At 41.5% G+C, this 24,654-nt stretch overlaps 1 protein-coding gene across 2 annotated transcripts in view; it reads right to left on the bottom strand.

The window, feature by feature from the left end:
* The window catches only part of LOC122799823 (dihydropyrimidinase-related protein 3), a 1,038,656-nt gene that overhangs the window by 327,641 nt on the left and 686,361 nt on the right, over window positions 1–24,654 (bottom strand). For both annotated transcript variants that reach the window (XM_044069139.1, XM_044069140.1), the window contains exon 6: window positions 6,223–6,303. In XM_044069139.1, the coding sequence (XP_043925074.1) occupies window positions 6,223–6,303 (81 nt within the window). The remainder of the gene's footprint in view (window positions 1–6,222; window positions 6,304–24,654) is intronic.

Below are 24,654 nucleotides of genomic sequence, written 5' to 3'. Positions count from 1 at the left end.
CAAGATGAGGAAGGCTCGAATGGTGGCAATGTTAGATGACACAGTACAAAATTTAAATCCCAAGGAGAAAGTGTTTCTTTTAAAGGAGGTCTCAATAAAGGAGTGCCTTTTAAGAATGCTTTACACAATCTGTATGACATTAGGTTAGGAGAAAATTCACCAATGTGGAAATCTGAGATTGCCGCCAGTTGGACTTTAATTATAGCTGCAGCCGAGCCTTGCTGGAATAGCTCACTAAGAAATTCCAAAATTGAGTGAACTGGAGCAGAGAAGGGGTCAATGTTTCTGGTTTGTGCCCAGTAGGAGAACCTCTTCCATCTACTAGAATATAATTTTCTGGTAGAATCTTTATGAGAGGATAACAAAATGTGTCTGACTGCTGGAGTGAAGTCTTAAAAACTGACTAAGTTTGGAAGTGGAGCAGCCATACTGTCAAATTGAGGGTGTGGAGAGAAGGATTAAGTGTTCCTGACATATGGGTCAGAAGGTATGGAATTGGGTCCAGAACCCACGGCTTCTCCTGCAGATGAGGCCAGAGGAAGGGGAACCAGATCTGACGAGGCCAGTATGGGACAATGAGAATCAGCCTGCTTACCAAGGATTTTGCTTTCTGGATGACTTTGGGTATTAGGGGAAACAGGGGAAAGGCATAAAGAAGGACCAAAAGCCAAACGTGAACAAGAGCGTCTCTCGGTGTCTCCCCCGGAGGGGGGTTTAGGGCAAAGTAGCTGCTGCATTTGGTATTCATGGGAGTGGCAAAAAGATCGCAGCAAGGCTAGCCCCATTTCTAGAAAATCTCTTCCTTTATGATCTGGTTTAGAGACCACTCATGAGGCATTAATATTGCCCTGCTGAGCTTGTCCACTATGACGTTGGATTTCCCTGGGATGTGCATTGTTACTAGAAAGCATTGGTAAGATATCGCCCCTTGCCAAACTCTCAGAATCTCTCGACAAAGTGGGTATGATCTGGTTCCTCCTTGTTTGTTTATGTACCATACCACCGCCATATTGTCTGACTGGACTACAATCGTTCCTAGTGAAAGAGAGTCATGGAGTGCCTGCAATGCCTGAAGCACTGCTCTCATCTCTAGAAAGCTGATGTGTAAATGGGCCTCGTGGTCTTGCCATATGCCTTGGACTGTCCTTCCCAGATAATGCCCCCCCACCCTATCTGGGAAGCATCTGTGGTCACTGTAGCAACAGGTTGTTGTGGAATAAAGCATCTCCCGATGGTCACATGATTGGACTGAGTCCACCACCATAGATCCCTCTTGCACGACTCTGATCAGATGGGACACAGGAAGTTCTTGTAGCGACCACTGAGAAAACAGGAACCACTGAAGGATTCTCATATGCATCCTGGCGAGAGGAATTATGGTATAAGCCATGGGTCCTAGAAATTTCAGAACTACCTTTGCCTTTACCTTGTCCTTGGGAAGAAGGTGCAGTATTTGCTGTCTGAGGGCAGAAATTCTGTGGGGTATAAGACGTGCCATCATAGAAACGGTGTCTAAGTCTGTGCCTATGAAGGTAATATGTTGACAGGGCAACAAGGCAGATTTTTGCAAATTGACTGTTATGCTTAGCTGAGCACAAATTTCCAATGTCACATCCCTGGCTTATTGAAATAGATGCTTGGTGGTGGCAGTTAGGAGCCAGTCGTCCAGATACAGAAACACTTGGAATCCAAGACGTCTCAAGTGAGCCGTTATTACTGCCATGCATTTGGTGAACACTCTGGGGTCTGTAGTGAGACCAAAGGGCAGAGCTCAGAACTGATAATGACTGGCTCCCAGCCGGAAGTGTAAATGACTCCTTGATGCTCTGTCCATTTTTATGTGGTAGTACACATCTTGGAGGTCTATTGAGCACATCCAATCATCTTTCCCTAAGAAGGGAAATATTGACTGCAGTGTCACCATTCGGAACTTGGACTTTTTGACAGATTCATTCAGTCTGCTGAGATCCAATATGGGTCTCCAGTCCCCTGTTCTTTTTGGCACTAAAAAGAATCTTGAGTAAGATCCGAATCCTATTTGTTCTGCGGGGACTTTCTGGATGACTCTTTTGTCCAGCAACTTTTGAATTTCTATAGTTGCTTGCTCCCTTAGTCTGGGTGGAACATCTGGGATTGTTCCGATTTGTGGGAGAGGATGGCAAAAGGGAATGGAATAGCCTCTGGATATTATGTTTTGTACCCACTTGTCTTTTGTGACATTTTGCCAGGCTTCTGGGTACAAAGATAAACGCCCCCCGATTGCCTCCAGAGTAGAGCAGATGGGCCTCCTTTCAGGAGCGCTGGTAGGGACGTCCGCGAAAGGAATCACGGTCACCCTGGTTTTGCGTCCCCCCTCTGCCTCTAAGATGACGTCTACCATTGTTGCCTCCCCCTCTGCACCTGGGGAAGGATTCACCTCATGCTTCTTGGAAAGCTCCCTGGGATCTTTTGAACCACATTTTCCCACTCTTCTGACCTTTAGGGTAAGGTGTTGAAGGTAATGAAAAACGTACTCTAATGGCAGAGAGAGAGTTTTCCCTTCCTGCTCGTATCTGGTGAGTGTGTCTTCAACTTTAGGTCCAAAAAGTGAGGAACCATCAAAAGGGGCATTGGTAAAGGTAGACCTAAAAGATTCCGCAAAATTACACAAGCGCATCCAGGAGTGTCTCCTCAGGGAAATTCCTGAACCCGCTGCCCATACGCTCCATATGATGTCAGTCTCATGAAGGAGCTGACGATGGAATTTAAGGTGGAAAGCTGGGAGGTGACTTTCTCTGTCACCCCTGCAGCCAACGAACCTTGTAGAGTATCTCCTAGCTCCTTCAGGAGATCTCTTTGCAGCCTTGTAAAGTGTGTGAGGTAGTTCAGCGATCTTAGTGTAAAAGTCGCTGATGAAGACATGCTTCCCGTATCTGTCCATTGTTCGAGCATCTTTGTTTGGAGGTTGAACAGATGAGGATGTCTCAGAAAGCTCCTTCTTGGTGGCTGCTGCCACCACCATAGCATCTACAGGCACACCTTTCTTAAGAAAATTATTTCCAGTGGGGGCTGACAAAAATCTGATTGGCCTCGGAGGGACTGGTTCCATAGTGTCAGGTGACTCCCATTTCTTTCAACTGGCCAACTCCATTAGCTCATCAAAAGGCGGAGACACCCATGAGGCTGATAGTTGAGATCCAAAGGCCTTCAGGTACACCAACTCCTCATCAGAAGGGGTGATGGTGCTCCAGCCACCTCTCTGTTTTAGGAACTCAAAGATATCTGTAAATGAGATATCTTCAGAGGACGACCGTGGGGACCCTTCTGACTCCTCAAGGTCAGTGTCTGAGGTCACAGACTCATCAGGGGAGTCAATATGCTTCCTCTTTCATGTCCTCTTCTGAAGGGGCTCCTCAGAAGGGTATTCTGGGGAGGTCTTGGAAGAGTGGGGTTCACCCAATGTGGGTTCCTGAGGCTCTGAAACTCTGCTATCTGGTGGAGGGGGTGGTGCCGAGACAGTAGCCAGAGCTTTGGGGGGACAAATGCCAGTATCCCTGTGTAGAGCTGTAGGAGGGGACAGCACACTCCTCATCCGCTCGAAAGCCAAACCCACCAGTTCCAAGGACACCCCTGGTTCTGAGGAAACAGAGGAAACCCCCAGCTCCAGGGAGACCGGCTCCGAAGCAGATGTAGGAGCTGAGCTCAACTGAGCTGAGGCATCGAGGGGTAGACTCGGAACCAAGGAAACTCTGGTTCGAGCATCCCCCTCGGGGCCGACTGGAGAGCTACAGCTCCTAGACACCATAGATGGCACCGAGAGTGTCGGAGCAGAAATCGGTCAAAGAATATCCAGAAGGGGTCCCAGAACTGAAGGGCCTACAGCAAGTGGACTTGGCACTCCGGCTCCAAAGATCCAGCTTGGCTCGGAAGAGGAACAACAGTGGATGTAACAGTCTTAGATGGCTCCAAAACCTGTTGTGTTGGAGCCGAGAATAATTTTGCCAGCACCAGCGACTTCAATAGTCTGCACACCACCCTCTCCATGTCATCATCAGACAGGCTTCCTAGAAGACCTGGAGGATAGGGTTGGTGAACGAGATCTCTCCAGGATAGGAGATCTCAAAGTAGGGGAGACTGGCAGAAGTTCAGTGGACCGGCTACCAGTCACAGTTTCTTTCAGCTCCAAAGATCTTGCAGCCGAAGGACTTGGTTTATCAATGATAATTATCTTCATCGGTTCTGAAGGCAGTGGAGCCAAGGAGGTCAATGCTTGAGAAATTTTAGTCAATTTTTCAGGAGGCTCAGACTGAGCTGAAGAGACTGGGGATGGCCTTTTGTTTGGTTTGTCCTTTTAAAAAGAAGAGGACTTGGTAGACGAGTTTGAAGAAGAACTCTGTAGAGTTTTCTCAAAGGTTGGTTTCAAGAGTCCGTTGACAATCAGTTTATTTTTCCTCTGCTGTAGAACATGGGCACTAAAGGAGTGGCAGAATGTGCAGGTTTCCTGAAGATGGATTGCTCCTAAACAGTAAAAGCAAACACTATGTCCATCCATAATGGACATTTTTTGGGAGCACTTTTGGCATTTCTTAAAGCCCAAAGGCTTATGTTCCTTCTCCCTAGTTTCCTCGGACATGGTAGGGATGAAGAAATTCTAAAGCAACTATAAGACTATGGAAAATCACACAGAAAACACACATCTAGACGAGAAAAAATTATTAACATACAGCACTGCTAGTAAAGCTAAAGGGAAAGGGAAATAACCTGGAGTTTAAATAAACGAGCTCTAGATCCTCTAATTTAAATGGACCTAGCAGCTGTCAGAAAGGGACACACACACACAGAACACACTACTACTAGTCCTCTAACTGAAACGGGCAGTTAGCGCTCTAACTTAAACGAGCTAATCTAAATAATTAACTAACTATAACAATTTAAGCACACCACTACAGTTAAAGGCAATGGGATACACAATTCAGGTCTAGCGAAAAAACAACGGCCAACAAGAAGCACAGCAACAGCGATAAATTAGCTACTAAGGCTATAAAAAGCACAGCACTCACAAGACTAACTAAACTAACTAAACTAAGCAATTCTAAAGACTAAATATACAAAGATTAGCAAAAAGACAAAAACTTAGCCATGGCCAAAAAGAGAACATCCAAATTCGTAAAGCGGCAAATGAGATCTGGAGATTGCACCACTGCATGATGGGATACCTACTCTGCCACAATCCAAGTTAGAGACTTCAAGCTAGTGTATTTGGCTGGATCGGCTCCAACTGTATCCAGTAAGAATGAAGGCAAGATAGGACAACATAACATCTGTTGTTTCATTATCTCTGGGTATACTAAAAATAATTCAAATTATCAGTACACAAAGACAAACTCCATCTTGTAAAATCATTGTAAGCTGACAGGCTGAACTTTTATGATCTCACTAAATGTGGAACTCTATATGATCTCACTAAATGTCGTACAGATCTCATAAATTAACTCTTGACTGGGTAGCCTTAACCAACTAATTGTGATACAGCCGAAAACTGAGTTAATCCTGCTGGAGATCCATTTAATCTATTAAACCTGCTGCGTGTAACTGAATCTTTTAATTTTTTTATTCATTCTATCCTGCTATAAGCCCAGTGAATCATTTAGCCCTGCTGTGCCCTCTTTATTCCATCAGTCTTAATTGGGGGTTAACAGTCCATTAATCCTGCTGGAGGGGTGCTAATTCATTCTAGCCTGTATTGGGTTCCTCAAATCTACCAATTCTGCTTGGAGGCGGATGTCAGTGGGCTCTCCTAATTTTGATTATGTACCCCATTCTGGTGATCCACCTACATCAATCTACTGTGGACCCTAACTTCATTAGTTTTGTTATGTTCCCTTCAGCCATTTATTTTTACATAAACTCTTCGATTACATAATCTTTCTAACAGTTATAAAGGCAATAGATACCCATATACTTGCCTTTTAATGCTGTTACAGATCTTAACCTTTAATAATTTTGTGAGGTCCCATAACTACACTACTTTTATTAAGAATCCCTTTCTTCTGCTAACTATGTTGAAGATTCTGAAAAGCTGGCCCTCATAGCAACTTACACCAAGTGTTTGAAATGCTTATTAAAATAACGGCACACTAAAGACATTATTGGCAAAGGTAAATGACACATGCCACCCATCACTTCAGCAAACATCAAGGATCATAACTACAATGAAGTGTAAACAGAGGTGACAAACGTTACCTGGGCAATGATTTCCCCATTTTCAGCATGGACTTGAGCTATGGCTCCAAGGTCTCCAAGATAACTAAACACCTCGTACAGCTGAAAGACAAGAAATCAATTAAGTTGCCTTTTTGCTTCTTACTAGAACTGAAAAGAAAGGACAAACATTTAAAAGGTTCAGTTAAGCTATATCACTCAAACTGTACAGTTTCAAAAAAGTAGCAACATGTACTACTTACCCAGTAAACGGACTTATGTCAGATGAGAAACTGCTTTTTCATAGGCTAGCTGCCCTCGCAGGCCAGTAAGAATCAAACATTGCACCTTGTATCTGTGAGGTAAACACCTTAACCATTATGCTAACCCTCAGCTTCGTAGTCAGAAATTGTGAATGACACACTTTTGAGCAGAAACAGCACAACAGTGCTAAACACAACTTTCTGACATCTGTTTCCTATAGCGGATTTCTCCCTCACACTGACCAAGTACTGGGATTTGGTTTATGTATCACTCACAGTTTTTACCACAGCTTGCTGCAATTTGAATGGCACATTTACAATCACTCTTTCCATTAAAATACTCAAGTTTAGAGACAGGTTATCCACAACTCCACATCACATCTGTATGTATTTATCCAAGCAATGGACACTGATAAAGGCTGTGATAAAACTATGTATCTCAGCTGCTATGTCTTGTTTATTACCAGTTGGCCTACATTATCAATTATTTATTACCATTACACTCATATTATCAAGCATTTATCAAAATTCTGTCTTTATCACAACTTAAGAAAACTCCACTCTTTCCATAAAAAATACAAAAAAGTCACACCTCAGTCAAAATCAACACCGTCCACTTAAAACACCTAGAAATGTAATTTACACTGATTATAAATAAATAAATTTAAAATAGAAAATAAAACCAGCCATCCAGTCTGAAAATTGTATTACTGGCAAAACTGACCCAAATCTAAAAATCTACACTAACATAAAACTAAATAAAAGACAAGTGCAGAGAAAAGCACCAGTGTGGAAACACAGCAGTCACAGTTCAAAATATCCACAGGTAAAATAAGCAGCAGGTAAAATAAATCCAAGTATGGAAACACAGCAGTCAGAATTTAAAATATCCAAAGGTAAAGTAGGCAGCAGGTAAAATAAACCCAACTTTAATGCATAAACAAACTGTAAGTTCTTTTGCTATGGAATCATAGCTTCTTCAGACCCAAGCGAAACAACATCTTTACTAAACTATTATATATCACTATGATAATACACAAACCAATCAAAGCTAAAACTAATAAAACAATTAAATAGTTAAAGCTGAACTCCCTAAAAATGTAAACCCAGCAAAAGGAAATGGACATTACTTTTTCCTTTTCAATCTAACTTTTAAAACAGGTTTCAAAGGTAGAAATTCATTTAAACCTAATTCCATATGAGAACGTACTTTGGCTATCCATCTTGCTTCACATCTTTCTGTTTCATTTTCAATGTTACCTAACCTAGCATTCTCATATATAACATCTAACAGATTCACTTCAGAAGCTCGAAATACTGAAATATCGAATTTCAGTATTTCGAGCCAAAAAGCTGAACCCTGAGAACAGCAAAAGTTCAGAAGCGTGAAATTCAAAACCCAAAATACTGCAGGTTTTGAATTTCGCGCTTCTGAGGTTTCGCTGTGGTTATGTTTTCAAGTAAGTGTGTGTGTGTGTTAAGGGTTTTGGTTAGGGGCTGTGGTGTGTGTCAGTGTGTTTTGTTGCTGTGATGTGTATGTGCGAGGAGAATGTAGCTTGTGTGGTGGTGCTTTGTGTGTGTTTGTATGTAGTGCGACCTCGGAGTGAGAATATTTAAGTAGGGGGTGTGTGTGGGGGTGCAGGGGTATTATGTAGTAGAGAGGTTATGTGGGTGTGTGTGGGGAGAATGGTGTGTGTGTGTGTGTGTGTGTGTGTGTGTAGTAGTACCATGAAATTCAAAATCTCCGGTGTGCGAGAGTTTGAATTTCGCAGTTTTGAGTTTTCATGGTTTTGTGGATTCGACGTTTTGGGCTCGAAATACTGAAATTCAATATTTCAGTATTTAGAGCTTCTGAAGTGAATCCCATCTAACACGTTAAAAGAAAACCTATGTGCATTACCTTGCATCTGAACATGCTTAGCTAAGGCACTGGCAGTGTTACCTTTATTTATACAATATATATGGTCCTTAATATGTTCAAGAAACCGACAGTTGGTTTTGCCCAAATAAAATCAGCTGCACTGCTCACAGTTGGCTAACTACATTTAAAAAATATTTCTTCCCTGTCTGTGGATGAACAAACTCATTACCCTCTAACATACTGACAAAAATTACGAAGGCCACACTTTTTGGTACCTTCTCCCAGTTGTCCATAGCCCAACTTATCTAGATAACACAATAACCTCTTTAAATTCACCATATTCCTGTAATAAAACTTAGGAGATGTGCCAACTAATGCTTCAGCAGATGAATCAGAGGTTAAATATGGCAATTCTTTTTATTCACATCAGTGACCTTATTAATGTTGCTGGAAAAAGTCACAGGGACTCTTAAAATATTGTCCCTTCTAACTTGTCTATGTGGGTCCTGGGTGGGGGTGGTAAAATACTGTCTCCCAACATCCTTCCAAAGCTAGTGGGCGCTACACATACCCTTGGCCATCTCAGTCCCCTTATACCCCCTAGCTTCAAAATCATCCCTCAGAGTCATGATAAATTCCTCATAATCCTGGTCTTTTAACATGTAGCCTAGAGGCCCTTAATATTTCATAGGTTCATAGGTAGGTTCATAGGTAGGTACAAGGCTATTGGCTCTAGGGCCTATATAAGTCTAGCCAAAAAGGTACCCTGGCTTTCACCACCCAAGAAAATTATTTTCCTGTGCCCCTGTTGAGTAGAGCCATAGAACTGATCCCCGTGGTGAATTTCCTATCTCCCATCCAATCATCAAGATTTTTCTTCAAGAGTGCTAATGAGGAGCTTTGTTTGATATAGATAGGTAGTTTGTTCCAGAGTACGGAAAGTCTCTGGGACAGGAATCTATCCTTCCAGCATGATCCGTTTATTGTGGTGACAAGTTTTAGGCCCCTAGAGCGTGTAGCTCGGAGGGATTGGGATTTCTTTAAGTGGAGCATGTCCCAAGAGCTCTGGGTTTGACATAGCTTTGTATGTTAGGCAGAGATCGCCTCTGAGTAGGCGATATGTGATGGAGTAAAGCTGCAGTTTTTTGAGACGGTCTGCATAGGGCATCTGTTTGAGGCAGATAATCCTCTTTGTGAGGTATTTCTGCAGCCTTTCCAGTTGTAGATGTCTTGTGAGGTACATACCAAAAGGGGCACTGTATTCTATAATGGGTCTAATGAGTGACAAATAGAGGGGAACAATGACCTCTTTTTTCCTTCATCACATTCTCAAACACATGGTTAGGATGCATACTGCTATGATGGACAAAACTCGGTTTGTAACAATCCTTCCTATAAAGGCTTGTAATAAGTCTATTACTACCAGGCTCCCTCTTTACAATAACATCCAAATAGAGTATCTCAGTATGAGACATAGTAGCAGTGAACCACAAAAAGTCTGTAGTGGAATAAAGGTAGCAAATGAATTCATCTAATTCCACTATGGTGCCAGTCCAAACCATAAAAAGGTCATCCACAAACCATCGGCAAAATTTTATTTGAAGACCCCTCCATCTCGAACTCACTAGAAACTTGCATTCCCATACGGCCGTAACAGCATTGTGCCCATAGCTATGCTATACCTCTGATGGTAATATCTTTTGTAGAATGTAAAAATGTTGTTATCCAAAACCATCTCAAGGAGAAATACAGTTAAATCAATCTGCCTAACAACCAAATCACTTCTCATTTCAATAAAATCCTTAATCATTAGAATACCTTGCTGGTTAGGTATCACTGTGAACAGTGATGCAACATCAAGTATTACCAAAAGGTTACTAGATGGAAACACATCATCCTTGGAAAACTCATACAAATCAAAAAGAAACTGCTTACTATCTTTTAACACACAAACATAAGTGTCCAACATCGGTCTCAAGTTTTTCTCTAGATAAATAGATAAAGGTTCAGTGAGCCACCCACACACCGACTACAGGTCTAAATGGAGGATGGTTCATGTTCTTATGAATCTTGGGTAAACCTTGAAATAACGGAATAAGAGGTAAATCAACTTTTGGGTACCTGTATAAATCTTCAGGAATATCCCCTTCTGACTTGGCATTATGGAGCAAACAATGAACAATGCTATTAAAACCATATAATTCAACCTTGGAAATACATTTATAAGTTTCACTATCAGATAACAGATGCGTTACAAAATCCTGAAAGCCCAAAATCCTGAAACCCAAAATCCTGAGACCAAAATCTTGCGAGTTCAAAATACTGAAAACTCAAAATACTGCATCTCATAATACTGAAAACACACAGGATACCAATACTTACTATATTCCAATACAAGTATATACAGAAACAAATAAAAGACAAACCATATTACTCTTCTCCAAGTATAAACAGGAGGGCAAGCCCCCCTGCACCCCCCATGTGGGCAGCTGCGCTCCCCACCCCCTGCTACTTAAATATATCAACTCCGAGATTGCACTTAGTGTAGTGAATTGCAATCTCGGAGTTGATATATTTAAGTAGCAGGGGGTGTGGTTGGAGCACTCACCCACATGGGGGGTGCAGGGGAGCTTGCCTTCCTGCTTATAGTTGAAGGGTAATATGTTTCTGTATGTACTTGTGCTGGAATATAGTAAGAGTTGGCATCCTGTGTGTTTTCAGTATTATGAGAGTCAGTATTTTGAGTTTTCAGTATTTTGAACTTTCAAGATTTTGGTCTCGGGATTTGGGGCTTTCAGGATTTTGTAGTGCTCCCTGGATAACATAGCATTCAAGTTACTATAATAAAATTCATGGTTCATAACCACCACCATGCCCCCCCTTGTCAGCAGATTTTATCACAATACTTCATTCATTCATAAGGGAGCGTAAAACCCACCACTCTTCTGGTGACAAATTAACAAACCTGTGACCAGTTTTACCTTTCTGTAGCATATTATAAATTCAGGGTCAGACATTCTCAAAAACACTTCTAACGTAGAATTATTGACAGGAACAAATGTTCTAGGTTCACAAAATAAAACATTCTTCTCTCCAAACTGTAACTTATGTTATCACTGTGGAGCTTTTTTCCCTCTCCTCTGCTGAAAAAAATTTGTTATATCCAGTTACTAGCCCCCCAAAACAAATGTAAAATAAATAATAAAAATAAAATAAATAACTTCAACATAATATTTCATGCAAACAGTTTCAAATCAAAAATAACATCTACCACATCACAACCTTGTGATGGAATGAAAGATAAACCTTTACTCAAAAAGGACACTTCTGCCTCAGACAGTACCTTCGTAGATATACTGTGTATCAGTGTCCATCTCTCATGAGCCACATTCTCTTCAAACTATTGTTCTCCTTTCCTTCCTGGCTATTCTTCCACTTCCCCCTCCCTCGACTGCGTGAGCAGTCGCCCAATCCATGTGTTTTGATGGGCTGTGGCAGAGACGAACAACTCTGCCCCATCGAAGCAACAGCAGTTTTCCTTCTAACCACCAGTTGCTCAACAGTACTAGTCATAGCTGGAGTCATCCCTCTTTGGTTAGTATCCACCTGGTTAATGGTCTCATTGGGGGGCATGGAATATACAAAGTTATCACTCAACACAGTGGTTAAGTTAGGAGAACTACTTGATGCTGTTTTAGCTAAGGCCATGTCATCACGGCCTTCAAATGCATCAGAGGATACTGCTATGTTTAATTTCTCATTTGTCACAGTTCTTGGCCAGGAAAAAACATGATCAGCACAAAAATCTCTTAAATCACGATTAAGTTTATTCCTCTTACTGCTAATTAACTTCCTCTCACAGGTACACGCATTATCTATAATTTCATTAATGGCCAGATCAACCTCATCTGGCAACATTAGTGTATAGAGTTCACTTTCTTGTCAATGGACATCAGCACAAAGTTCAGTTTCTTTAGGCAGAAAGAAGTCTATCAGCAATTGAAGGTAGCAAAAACTAGTCTCCAAATTAATTTTCTGCCAAGATGCTAATAATTCAGGGTAGCAAGTGCCATGCGAGAGCATATAAAGAACCCTGAGGTCCCTTGATATAACCTTAAACTGTATACAAGCTTCAAAATGCAGTCTCTGGTGTTGATAACGTTTAAGTTCATACAAATTATTTTCTACAGTCCTCAATTTAGCAGCAAATAACTTCCTTACTTCCCCTTCAACAGTATTAGATTCATTTAAAGAGTACTCACCACTCAACAGGGGGTTTGTATCAACATTCAGAAATCTTGTCATCCTGTTGTTTCTCACTGTTGACTGCTCATGGTTCATTGCAGTGTCTATAGCTGGATTACCAGAAAATCTTTCGGCCATGCTTCACTGGTAAAACCAAAAGTCCAAAATATAAAACACAAATATTCCACCAGCAGAGAAACCACACTAGTAGCCAGATATCGAAACTCAATGCAGAGAAAAGCACCAGTGTGGAAACAAAGCAGCCACAGTTATTCTCCAAAATCATCTCAAAGAGAAATACAATGAAATCCTTGGGAACATGGACTGAACTTGACTAGGCTTGTAAGGGCCCTGGAGCTGTTAGCCTACTAACCTCTTACGATCATATGACATAATTATATATTTGAATTTCAATTTTCATATTCTTCAGAAAATGTATGCTGTTTTAAAAGCTACTATTCTACCAACTTTCTAAGTTTGTGATCAATATTTAACATGTGCGTCTGATTTTTGCCCCTTTGTTCCCCCATTATTTTTGGCTTTAACAAGTTTTCTTGAACTTTGAGCTTGAAAATTCATTTATTCACAGCTTCCTTGTGCCTGGCTTAGGCACCTGTACTTGCAAAGACTTAGATTTTTGCTTTTAAAACCATCTGTACTTACACAGCTGATATAAGTATATTTTTTGCACTTGTTTCAGTGATATTGTAACACTTATGTGCTTCATTTATTTATTTGGTTGAATTTATCCCTCTTTTGGTGGTCAAGGAAACCACTTACACAAACTCTGTAGATATAGCCAATCTACTGGCTGACAGATTCAGCGAAAACTTCTCACCTCCGTCCACCCACATCAGTAAACCAGGACATCCCCAGTACCTGCCCTCCACCCCTTACCTCTAGGGAAAAGGTCATCATTGCCCTCTCAAAGGCAAAAAAATACAGCCACCATGAGACCTGTTAACGTCTCTGGCTGCATTCTACATGACCTCAGGCATGAACCTGCAGTTCCATTAGGCACCCTATTCAACCAAAGCCTGAGTACTGGCTTTGTCCCAGCTGAGTGGAGGACAGCCACTGTCATCCCTTTACACAAAGGTGGAGCATCCATCGATCCGGGAAATTATACACCCATCAGCCTAACTAGTCTGATCTGCAAGGCCATGGAATGGATTATCATGGACCTCATTAACAGGGACACTGGCAACCTCCAAACCCTCGACCCCACACAGCTTGGTTTTGTCAAGTGGAGGTCATGTCTGTTAAATCTGGTCAACTTCTTTGAGACAGTCACCAAAGCCATGGAAGAGGGGAAGACTGTGCACACTGCCTACCTTGACCTGGCCAAAGCCTTTGACACTATTTCCCACTTGGGCATAGTAGATAAACTCTCTCAACTAGGCATCAATCCATATTTTACCAGATGGGTAGCAAACTGGCTCACTGATAGAACCCACTAATCAAATTAGGGGAAGCCACCTCACACAGTTGACCCGTAACAAACGGTGTACCCCAGGGATCGGTCTTGGGGTCTCTGTTATTCTGTATATACTTCTCTGACATACAGGCCAAAACCAATGGACTATGGCTGACCAAGTTTGCAGATGACTGCAAGCTGGGTGCAGTCATCAATTCCCTCAAGTGATGTGGACGTCCTCCAAGAGGGTCTCACGTAAACAAATGACTGTTGCCAGAAACATGGCCTCATGCTGAATGCCAAAAATGCATCATCATCCCCTTTGGGGAGAATGACATCCCCACATATTATCACATTAATAACAATGTTCTAAGTACACAATCAGTAGTGACGGATTTGGGCACCCAGGTCGATAGCAACCTGACTTTGGACCACCATCTTGCTTCCGTTGTATGGAAAGCTTTCTACATGGCTCATCTCATAAGTAAGGGTATCTCATCCAGAGACAAAGAGGTCATAATATCCCTGTATTCTTCCCTTAGAAAGCCAGTTATTGAATACAACTCCCCCTTCAGCATGTACCTCACAAAGCACATGCAGCAGCTGGAAAGACCACAGAGGTTCCTCACCAGGAGAATCCAGGGCCTCAAACACCTACCGTACACAGACAGGCTAATAGCCCTATCACTCTACTCAGTTTTGTAAAGACTCCTCAAGGGTGACCTCTGTTTGGCACATAAAGCAATCTCAGACCCCGTCTTGATGGGACTGCTGCATCTCCACAAGTCAAGCTCCACTCGAGCAACCTGTACATGCGAGCTCAACCTGGTCTGTGATATCAACAGGACTTGTTGGTGGGACAGATTTGTGTCCCAGAGACTCCCCCCATCTGTGGAATAGACTCCCTCTCCATGTCAAGCAGAGTACCTCATTATCCCCTTTTAAGTGCAACCTGGATAACTGGATGAGAAACAGAAAATACACCTCTGGGATTCCACCCTTGTCCCTGCTGGACAGGGGCTTTGGGTGGTGACTTGTCTAACATGGGCTAACTCTTGGCTAGGATTATAAGGGCCTCAGGGCCAATAGCCTAGTAACCTCTTATGACCCTATGAAATCAGTCTGCCTAGCACCCTAATCGCTTCTCACTTCAATAAAATCCTTAACTATTTAAATACCTTGCATAGATGCATGTAACTTGGACTTATTTTACCTACTGCTTGTTATTTGCTGCCTACTTCACCTTTGGATATTTTAAATTGTGACTGCTGTGTTTCCACACTGGTGCTTTTCTCTGCACTTAAGTTCCGATAGCTGGCTACTAATGTGGTTTGTCTGCTGGTGGAATTTTTGTGTTTTATATTTTAAATAAAAAGACAAGTTTTATCTTAACATAACCCTCATTACACTTCTAAAATAATGCAAAAAACATGCCTGGCATTGCTTTTAACAAATATTAAGCATACCTCAAAACCAAAGTAGTTACAAGACAGCCCAATCATAAAAGAAAAGAAAAAAAAAAAAAAAAAAACTGAACAACTAACCCAATTACTGCATCTCCTGTAATGAATGGGAAACAGTATTACTATTATTACAATAATCTGTTAACTTATCATTAATATTACAGAAAGAGTTTCTATTAACGGCTTAGGATTTGCATTAAGGTTATGGAATGCATGAGGGTTGGGGCTACTTTAAGATTTTGGGTTAGGTTTATGGTTAGAGTTATGGAATGTGTGGGGTCTCGAGTCTCATATGTGGGGTCTGTGGGACTTTGTCTCTCATAAGAAATACTGTGGATAATTGTGTATTTTATTTATTTATTTATTTTACATTTGTTTACTGGGAAAGTCTGACTGGACAGGTCCTTTTTCAGTGGAGGCCCAGGGAGAAAAGTTCCATTTATAAGAATTACCAACCTTACAGAAGTCGACAAAGATGGAAATATTGTAGTATTGTTGCATGCAAATTTGAAGAATGTGCCTTTCAATTGTAATGGTTTCTAATTTTTATTTTACTTTTCTTTCTTTTCTTTTTTTTTTTACAATTTGGACTCTATTGTACAGTTTAATCAGTTAACTTAGCAACAGATGTCCTTAGACCCACTGTGACCTAATGTCCTACAATAAGCATTCACTCTTAAAATCTTTAAATGCTTCCTGCTGCACTGATATACTCACCTCCCAGAAATGATATATACTCTGTTACAATAATGCTTTAACTGTCTATGTAAAAAAAAAAATACTGGTATGCACAAAGGCCTAGCTGTTTTATGTGTTAGTGCTTTGTTCTTCCATTGCCACCCTCCCACATAATGATCACATTTCCCATAGTACATTAACCTCTGTTTATTTTATCACTTTCTGTTAAAAAATAATGATACACTCATGGAGACATGAATGCCCCATGTTAACCAACTTAAACTTTCACACTGTTTAACAATATTCATGCAATTTCACAGTAGTGAAATCTATACGCAAATAAACATATTATTCTGTTTTTTCCCATTAATTATTAGTTTATGCATTATTCTTTTATTCGTATTTTGAGAGCTTTTCTCTCCCTCCAGGACTTTTTTGTAAATGGGTTCTAAACTGAATGGTCAAGATGGTTAACAAAATATAAATAAATGAATAAAATCACTGTGCTAGAAAAAAAAAAGATAATTAATAAACTCTTTCGTCCACAATAATCCAGACCTCATCTGATGAAGTCTGGATTACTGTGGACAAAACACCTTATCAAATGTCATTTTTTGTTGTTGCTGTGTTCCCAGCATATTAGTTTTATGTTTTGTTATTGTTTCCTGTTTTTGTTTTTTGTTTCCAGCACAGTGGTTTTATTTTTATTTATTTATTCATTTTTTGATTATTGTTTTTCATCTTTTACCATTTTCTTCAGTTTAATTACTATAATATTTCAAACTTCGCTTTGGGTTTCAGTCCATTCTCATTTACTATAATTTGAGATAACGACAGATCACTGCTATTACTCATTCAGTAAACTTCTGTATTAACGTTTCAATTATTAATTATTTGTGCTATGTATTGGTACTGTGCACTTTAGTTAGGTGTATGCAATCCATACACTCACAATTTAGGGAAAATACATAACAGAGGTGTTAAGTAACAAAAGCTTGCACACACAAATAAATGTGCTGAAAGAGATGAGGTAAGGCTAAAGTGTGGCAGAAGACCCACCCTCACATGCATACCAAAAAAAAAAAAACTGTATACCAAAAACATTAAAGCTTTATGTGTTCTCAGATTCTTTTCATACATGTCAAACTTCTTTTAATACAGATTAATCTACTCTTACCCACTCCACAAATGTACTTAAAAAGGAACTGTATATAGAAGATATGGAAGCTATATGGGGTCTATATTAGAACATCAAAGTTTCAGAATTTCGAATGTTCTAATATTGACACTTACTAACCGAAAGCTGAAAATAGCGAAAATTTAGATAACCGAATTCTTTCCTAGGGAAAGAATTTGGCTGTCTGTTCCTGTCGCTTCGCTATTTTCAGCTCTGTGGTGAAAAGTTACGGTCGGGTTCAGGTAAGTGTCCGATTGTGTGGACGTGAGGGTTAGGGTGGGATAGGTGAGTTAGGGTTAGGGCATGGGTGAGGTGTGTGTGCGACAGTGGCGGACCTTAGGATTAGGGTTTGGGTTAAGGTAAGTGGGTAGATAGTGGTGTATGTACAGTTTAGTGTAGGTTTAGATGTAAAATTTTAGGTGTATGTGTGTGGAATACTGTTTGTTTGGTGTGTTTGTGTTGTGTGTATGTGTTTTGGATCAGCAAAATTTTTCCCTAGTAAAAAATTCGCTGTTTTCAATTTTCAGTCTCACCAGTTTTCGGTTAGTAGGTGTCGATATTAGAACATTCGAAGTTCTGAAACTTCGATGTTCTAATATAGACCCAGCTATATGTGCTTTCTCATTTGCATCAAACTTTGCTCTTTTCTCTTCTTTGTCTGATTAAGTATAGGTTCATAGGACCATACTAGGCTATTGGCACAGATGCCCTTACTTACATGCCCTCCTTGATGTCCACTTCCGTGATATACTATGCCTTACCAAGACCTGGCTCAAGCCTACTACCATTGATAACGAGATTATACCCCCAGGGTACAATATATTAAGACTTGATCACATTTCTAAGAAAAGAGGGGGGGGGGTAGCCATCTTGTATAAATCCACTCCGGAAGTATCCAAAACTAGTACCCCAAATGCTTTGTTTACTAACAATGCAGAAATACTCATCACAAAGGTCCAACTCAACAAATGCAAATCTATAAACATTGCATGTATCTATATCCCCCCAGGTGACAACACAAACACCTTGGAGGGTATCCTCCAATGGCTCTCCACTAACTGCCCCCAGGAAACTATTATTCTCGGGGATGTTAATATTGACTGGAATACTTGCTCTTCAGACCTCCCCTCTACCCATATAAATTTGCATGGCTTCCACCAGATGATATTTTCCCCAACCAGAATCAATAAGCCTAACAAAAAGGAAAGTATCATAGACTGGATATTAATAAACAACCTACCCCAGATATATAAAACAGGCACCCTACCTGAGGACTTTACTGATCACTTCCTGACCTATATAATCAGAAAAAGAAATGACATCCCCCAACAATCAAGTTGTAAGAACTTTATTCAGACTAAATTTCAGAATGAACTTAACACGTGACTGGTCCAACCTATGGCTACTTACACTAGATGAAGCGGTCTCATACTTTAACTCTACAGTTCTTGCTATCCTGGATAACCATGCTCCCTCATGCACTATCAGAACCAATAACAAAGTAGCACCATGGCTGTCCAATGATACACAACAAAAAATTATTAACAGAAACAAAGCGTGGACCTCCTGGAGAACCACTAAATCCCCAAAAGACCACCTTATATATAAACAGCTAAGAAATGATACAAAAAAGTCTATTATGCTTGACAAAAAGAATTACTACTGTAATCTGCAACAAAAGCACCAAAATCAACCACAAAAATTCTGGTCAGGCATAAACAAACTTCTCCACCCAGGCCAATCAACGACCCCTACCCCTTAACTACTCTCCAACAATCTCCTAAAATTGTTGCTAACACCTTTAACACTTTCTTTACAGAAACCGTGCAATCCCTAGCCAGTAAGCTATCTTCCTATACCCCAAGTACCACCAACCCCACACCTGATAATAAGATCCCCTTTAAGCTTGATCCAGCACCAACATCTTTTATTAAGTCCCTACTTAAAAAAACTGAAACCAACCACCCTTTCAGCAGACCTACTACCTGCAGAATATCTCCAAAAAGCCGCTACAGAACTATCCATGAAGCCTATATCCCCCACATCTGGAAAATCTCAAACATTGTTCCTCTTCATAAAGGGGGAGATTCCACTGAACTTTCAAATTATAGGTCTATAGCCATTCTGTCTCCCTTGGCTAAAATAATGGAAAAATGTATCCACAAGCAATTTCTTGCCTATCTGAATCAAAACACTCTCCTAGCCCCCTCCCAGTACGGATTTTGACCTTGCCATAGTACAACCTCAGCCCTTCTCTCCTTCTCCCATACAGTAAATCAAAACCGTAATGACAACAGGCTCTCCTCAGCCCTCTTCCTTGACCTATCATAGGATCATAGGAGGTTACTAGGCTAAAGGCCCTGGGACCCTTACAAGCCTAGCCAAGTGTTTATCCCCAAAAAAGAAACCTCAGTCAGCACCTGTTACCCTGTCAGTCAGGGACAGAGGTAGAACCCCTGGGACAAATTTGTGGTTTCCCATCTACTCATCAAGGTTGTGCTTGAACAGGGTCAGCAACGTACTCTGTTTGACGTGTATGTGAAGTTTACTCCAGAGAAGGGGCAGCCTCTGGGAGACAAAGCTGTCTGTCCATCAAGTTTTGTTAATGTCGCATATTAGATTTAGGCCTTTCAATTGGGTAATGTGCGAGGAGTCAGACTTATGGATATGGAGCATCTCTAGTATGGCAGGCTCTGAAATTGTCTTGTAGGCGAGACACAGATCACTTCTGAGCAATCTGTACGATACCGAATAGAGTGATAGTGATTTGAATCTGTCCACATAGGACAGGTGTTGGAGGCCATGAATTCTCTTTGTTAGGTTTTTCTGTGGCCTTTCCAGCTGGTGCAGGTGTTTGGAGAGATACATACCAAACAGGGCATTGTACTAAATTACTGGCCTAATGAGGGAGGAGTACAGAGAGGTAATAACCTTCTTTTTTCTGAATTCAATCCCTTTACTTATAAGATGAACCAAGTAAAGGCTTTTCTGACCACTGCCACTACATGATGGTTGAATGTAAGATTGTTGTCAACCTGTGTATCCAGGTCTCTCACCACAGGTTATATGCTTAAGGGGTTGTTGTTGATGTGGTAATCAGCAGGGGCCGTGTTGGAGCCGAATGGTATGATAATACATTTTTTACACTTATATTCAGGCCATGACTTTGCCACCAGTCATTTTTTGCTGTGAGACCCTCTTGTAGTATGTTAACATCCTATGGGGAGTCAATGACAGCACCCAACTTATAGTTGTCTGCAAACCTGGTCAGCCACAGACCTTTTGTCTTTGCCTGGACCTCTGAGAATTAGATGCCAAACAGAAGGGATCCCAGGACAGATCCCTGGGGAACTCCACTATTGACAGGTCTGCTGTTGGAGGTGGAGGCAGCTATTTTGACTTTGTGGGTCCTATCCAAGGCATTTGATATGGTAAATCACCAGCTACTCTTCAACACATTAAAATCACTCCCCATAGATAACCTAGCAATTACCTGGTTTCATTCTTACCTAAGTGACAGACAACAAGCTGTACTATGGAAGAATAACCTATCATCCCTTTTACCAGTCAACCTTGGAGTCCCACAGGGATCTATATTAGGTCTCTGCCTATTCTCCATATTCATTAATGACCTGTACAAAGTCATCTCTGATGCAACTTGTATCCAGTATGCAAATGACTCAACCCTAATCTGCTCTGCCACCTCCCCCACAGATTTACAATCCTTGTCTCAAATCACATTCAACAAAGTAGAGAACTGGCTCACGGGTCGCCAACTACTATTAAACCCAAATAAAACCAAACTATTGCTCTTCTCCCCCACTCGCAAGGTCCCCTCACCACCTCTCACCATAATATCTAACAATGGTACCATAATTTCCCCAGAACCTAGTACTAAACTACTGGGAGTGATCATTGGCAACAACCTCAAGTTTGATGCTCACATAGAAAAAACTATTAAAACAGTTAATAAAAAATGAGGCTCTTTATACAGGATTAAACCATTCCTAACCCCATCTGCTAGAACTGTTATTGCCCATACACATCTGCTATCGACCCTTCTTTATGCCTTACCCACCTTCGTAAACCTAAGCAAATCAATCCTCAATAAATTCACTAGGTGCTACAATAACATTGCCAGATTTGCCACAGGATCAGCTTATAGAACCTATCCCTGCCTTAACCTTCAATCGTTAAACTGGCTTGAACCTCCCTATCAACTGAATATAACCAACTAATAGTTGTTCACAAAATCCTCTAGTACCGCTCTTCCAAAAAATTGCTAGTGCAAACTGTTAAAACCAACAATTCAGCTGGTGAATCACTATTCTCCAACTCTGCTGGTAAAAAACTAGAACCTACTTCCTGCTGAACTCACCACTGACCCCCCCCTCTCCTTATCCCAATTCAAAAAATCCCTTAGGAAATACCAAAAAATGCAGTGGTTTTGTCCCTGTACAAACCCTAAGTAACCCCCAATCAAACATAATTCATAAATGAGAACCTCATTACAAGAATAAAACTCTGACTCTCTGTTTAAAATTCTGTGCATCACCCACCTACTGGAAAGATTTAACACTACACCATGTATGATAGCCACCTTAATATATGTGTTTTCCTTTTTCAGATGAAATCTTTAACTATTTCTTTCTCTGCTACTTGCTTCCAACCTTTGTTGTGTGTATGTGAGAAAAACATGTACCTGCGTGTACATATCTTTAAACAAATCTCAGTTTTGTGATAACTCACTGTAATAATTTCACTGTATTTACACTTGTTTTTGTACATTTGGAGCTTTTCTCCCCGGGCCTTCGCTGAAAATGGACCTGTATCCAGTCAGACTTTCCCGGTTAACAAATGTAAAATAAAATAAAATAAAAATAAATAAAATGAGCTTAGCCAAGAGTTTCACCCATGTTCCCACAAAGACAGCACCTGTTTTCCCTGTCCAGCAAGGACATGGGTGGGATCCCAGGGGGCTGTCCAGGTTCCTCTTAAAGAGAGCTAGTGAGGTACTCTGCTTTATATGGAGAGGAAATCTATTCCACAGATGGGGGAGTCGTTGGGACACAAATCTATCCCACCAACTTCTATTAATGTCACAGACCAGGTGGAGGCCTTGCATGCAGACTGCATGGGCTTATGGATATGCAGCAACTCCATCAAGGCTGAGTCTGAGATGGCTTTGTATGCCAGACACAGGTTACCTCTGAGCACCGTGTACAAGACTGAGTAGAGGGACAAGGTTTTCAGCCTATCTGTACAGGATAGGTGTTTGAGACCCTGGATTTTCCTGGTCAGGAACCTCTGTGGTCTCTCCAACTGCTGTGTTTGGCAAGGTACATGCTGAAGAGGGCACTGTACTCAATAATGGGTCTGATAAGGGAGGAGTACAGAGATATTATGACCTCCTTGTTCCTGGATGAAATACCCTTACTTATGAGGGCGGCCATGTGGAAAGCCTTCCGTACAACGGAGGCAATGCGGTGGTCAAAAGTCAGGTTGCTATCAACCTGGGTGCCCAAGTCCCTCACAACTGACTGTGTGCTTAGTACGTTGTTATTAATGTGATAATCAGGGGGGAAGCCATTTTCCCCAAAGGGGATAATGATGCATTTCTTGGCATTCAGTTTGAGGCCATGCTTTTGACACCAGTCATTAGTTTGGGTAAGGCCCTCTTGGAGGATGTTCATATCACTAGGGGAATTTATGCCAGTGCCCAGCTTGCAGGCATCTGCAAACTTGGTCAGCCACAGACCACTGGTTTTGGCTTGCACCTCAGAAAAGTATATCCCAAACAGTAGCAGTTCCAAGCCTGATCCTTAGGGTACACCTCTTGTTACAGGTCTACTACTAGGGGTGGCTTCCCCTATTTTGACTGAATGGGTTCTATCAGTGAGTCAGTTAGCTACCCATCTGGTAACATACAAGTTGATGTCTAGCTGGGAGAGTTTATCTATTATGCTTGAGTGGGGAATAGTGCCGAAGGCTTTGGCCAGGTCAAGGCAGGCAGTGTGCACTGTCTTTCCCTCATCCATGGCTTTGATGATTATTTCGAAGAAGGTGACCAAGTTTAACAGGCATGATCTCCCATTGGCAAAACCAAACTGTGTGGGATCAAACATTTGAAAGTTGCCAATATCCTTACTTATACTAATGTTTTTCGGCTTTTCCCGGTTAGGGGTCGCCACAGTGGAACTCTGATCCGCTAATGATTGGCAGTGGATTTTTTATGGTGCCGAGTTGCCAGCCCGACACCCAACCTTCAAAGAAGGCACACCCATTCACACACGTACTTACCTGCATGTCTTTAACGTCATTCGACTGTGGGGAGGACATGCAGACTCCGCACAGAAGGCGCTCCTGCCAAGAATCGAACCGGAGAACCTCTTATTGCGAGGCGACAATGCTAACCGCTGCACCACCGTGGCTTAATATCCCTGTTTATAAGGTCCATGATAATGCATTCTATGGTCTTGCAGATTAGGCTCGTTAGGCTGATGGGCCTATAATTGCCTGGGTTGGTGGACGCTCCACCTTTGTGTAGAGGAATGGCAGTGGCTGTCCTCCATTCTGCTGGGACAAAGCCGGTGCACAAACTTTGGTTGAACAGGGTGTCTAGTGATGCTGAGAGCTCTTGCCTGAGTTCATGTAGGACACAGCCAGGAATGTTGTCGGGTCCTATGGAGGCTGGATTTTTTTCCTTTGAGAGGGCATTAATGACTTGCTCCCTAATGATGAGGGGAGGGAGGCAGTTGCTGGGGATGTCCTGGTTTACTAATGAGGGGGACAGGGTGCTGAGGTTTTTACTGAACTTGTCTGCCAGCAAGTTGGCTATATCTATGGCATTTGTATATGTGGTATCCTTGACCACCAGTTCAGAGCAGATTTGGGAGTTACCCTTGAGACTGCTGATGTACGTGAAGAAGGCCTTGTGATTGTCCTTAGTGGATGTGGCCAATTTGGACTCGAAGTTAGAATTAGAAGATTTCACCAGTGACCTTATTTGCTTGTTCAGACAAAGGAAAGATTGCTTCCAACTAGGCACCTGCTCCTTCTTGGTCCATTTATTACAGCGTCTGTTTATTGCTGCTGTCCACCAGACAGGTTTACTCTTCCTTGAGGAAGATGATTTGGTACTGTCAGGTATTGCTGAGTCCATGCAGCTATACAGGTGCTCATATATTTTTTTGGTGTAAGCTTGGACATTAGTGCTTGTTCCAACCAAAGGGATGGTGGCTGTGAAGCTGCTTATACCGGCTCTCAGGAGGTTGTAGTCAGCTTTGGAAAAGTTTTTTTGTTCGACCCTGGCAGGGGGAGGGAGGGGGGTCAGGAGAAATGGTGACTTCAAAAGTGATTGCTTTATGGCC

The sequence above is a fragment of the Protopterus annectens genome, chromosome 4.part0, assembly GCF_019279795.1.
Source record: "Protopterus annectens isolate FY-2018-M chromosome 4.part0, PAN1.0, whole genome shotgun sequence".
In the NCBI taxonomy this organism is placed as follows: Eukaryota; Metazoa; Chordata; order Ceratodontiformes; family Protopteridae; genus Protopterus; species Protopterus annectens.
This window is presented reverse-complemented; position numbering and strand designations above follow the sequence as displayed.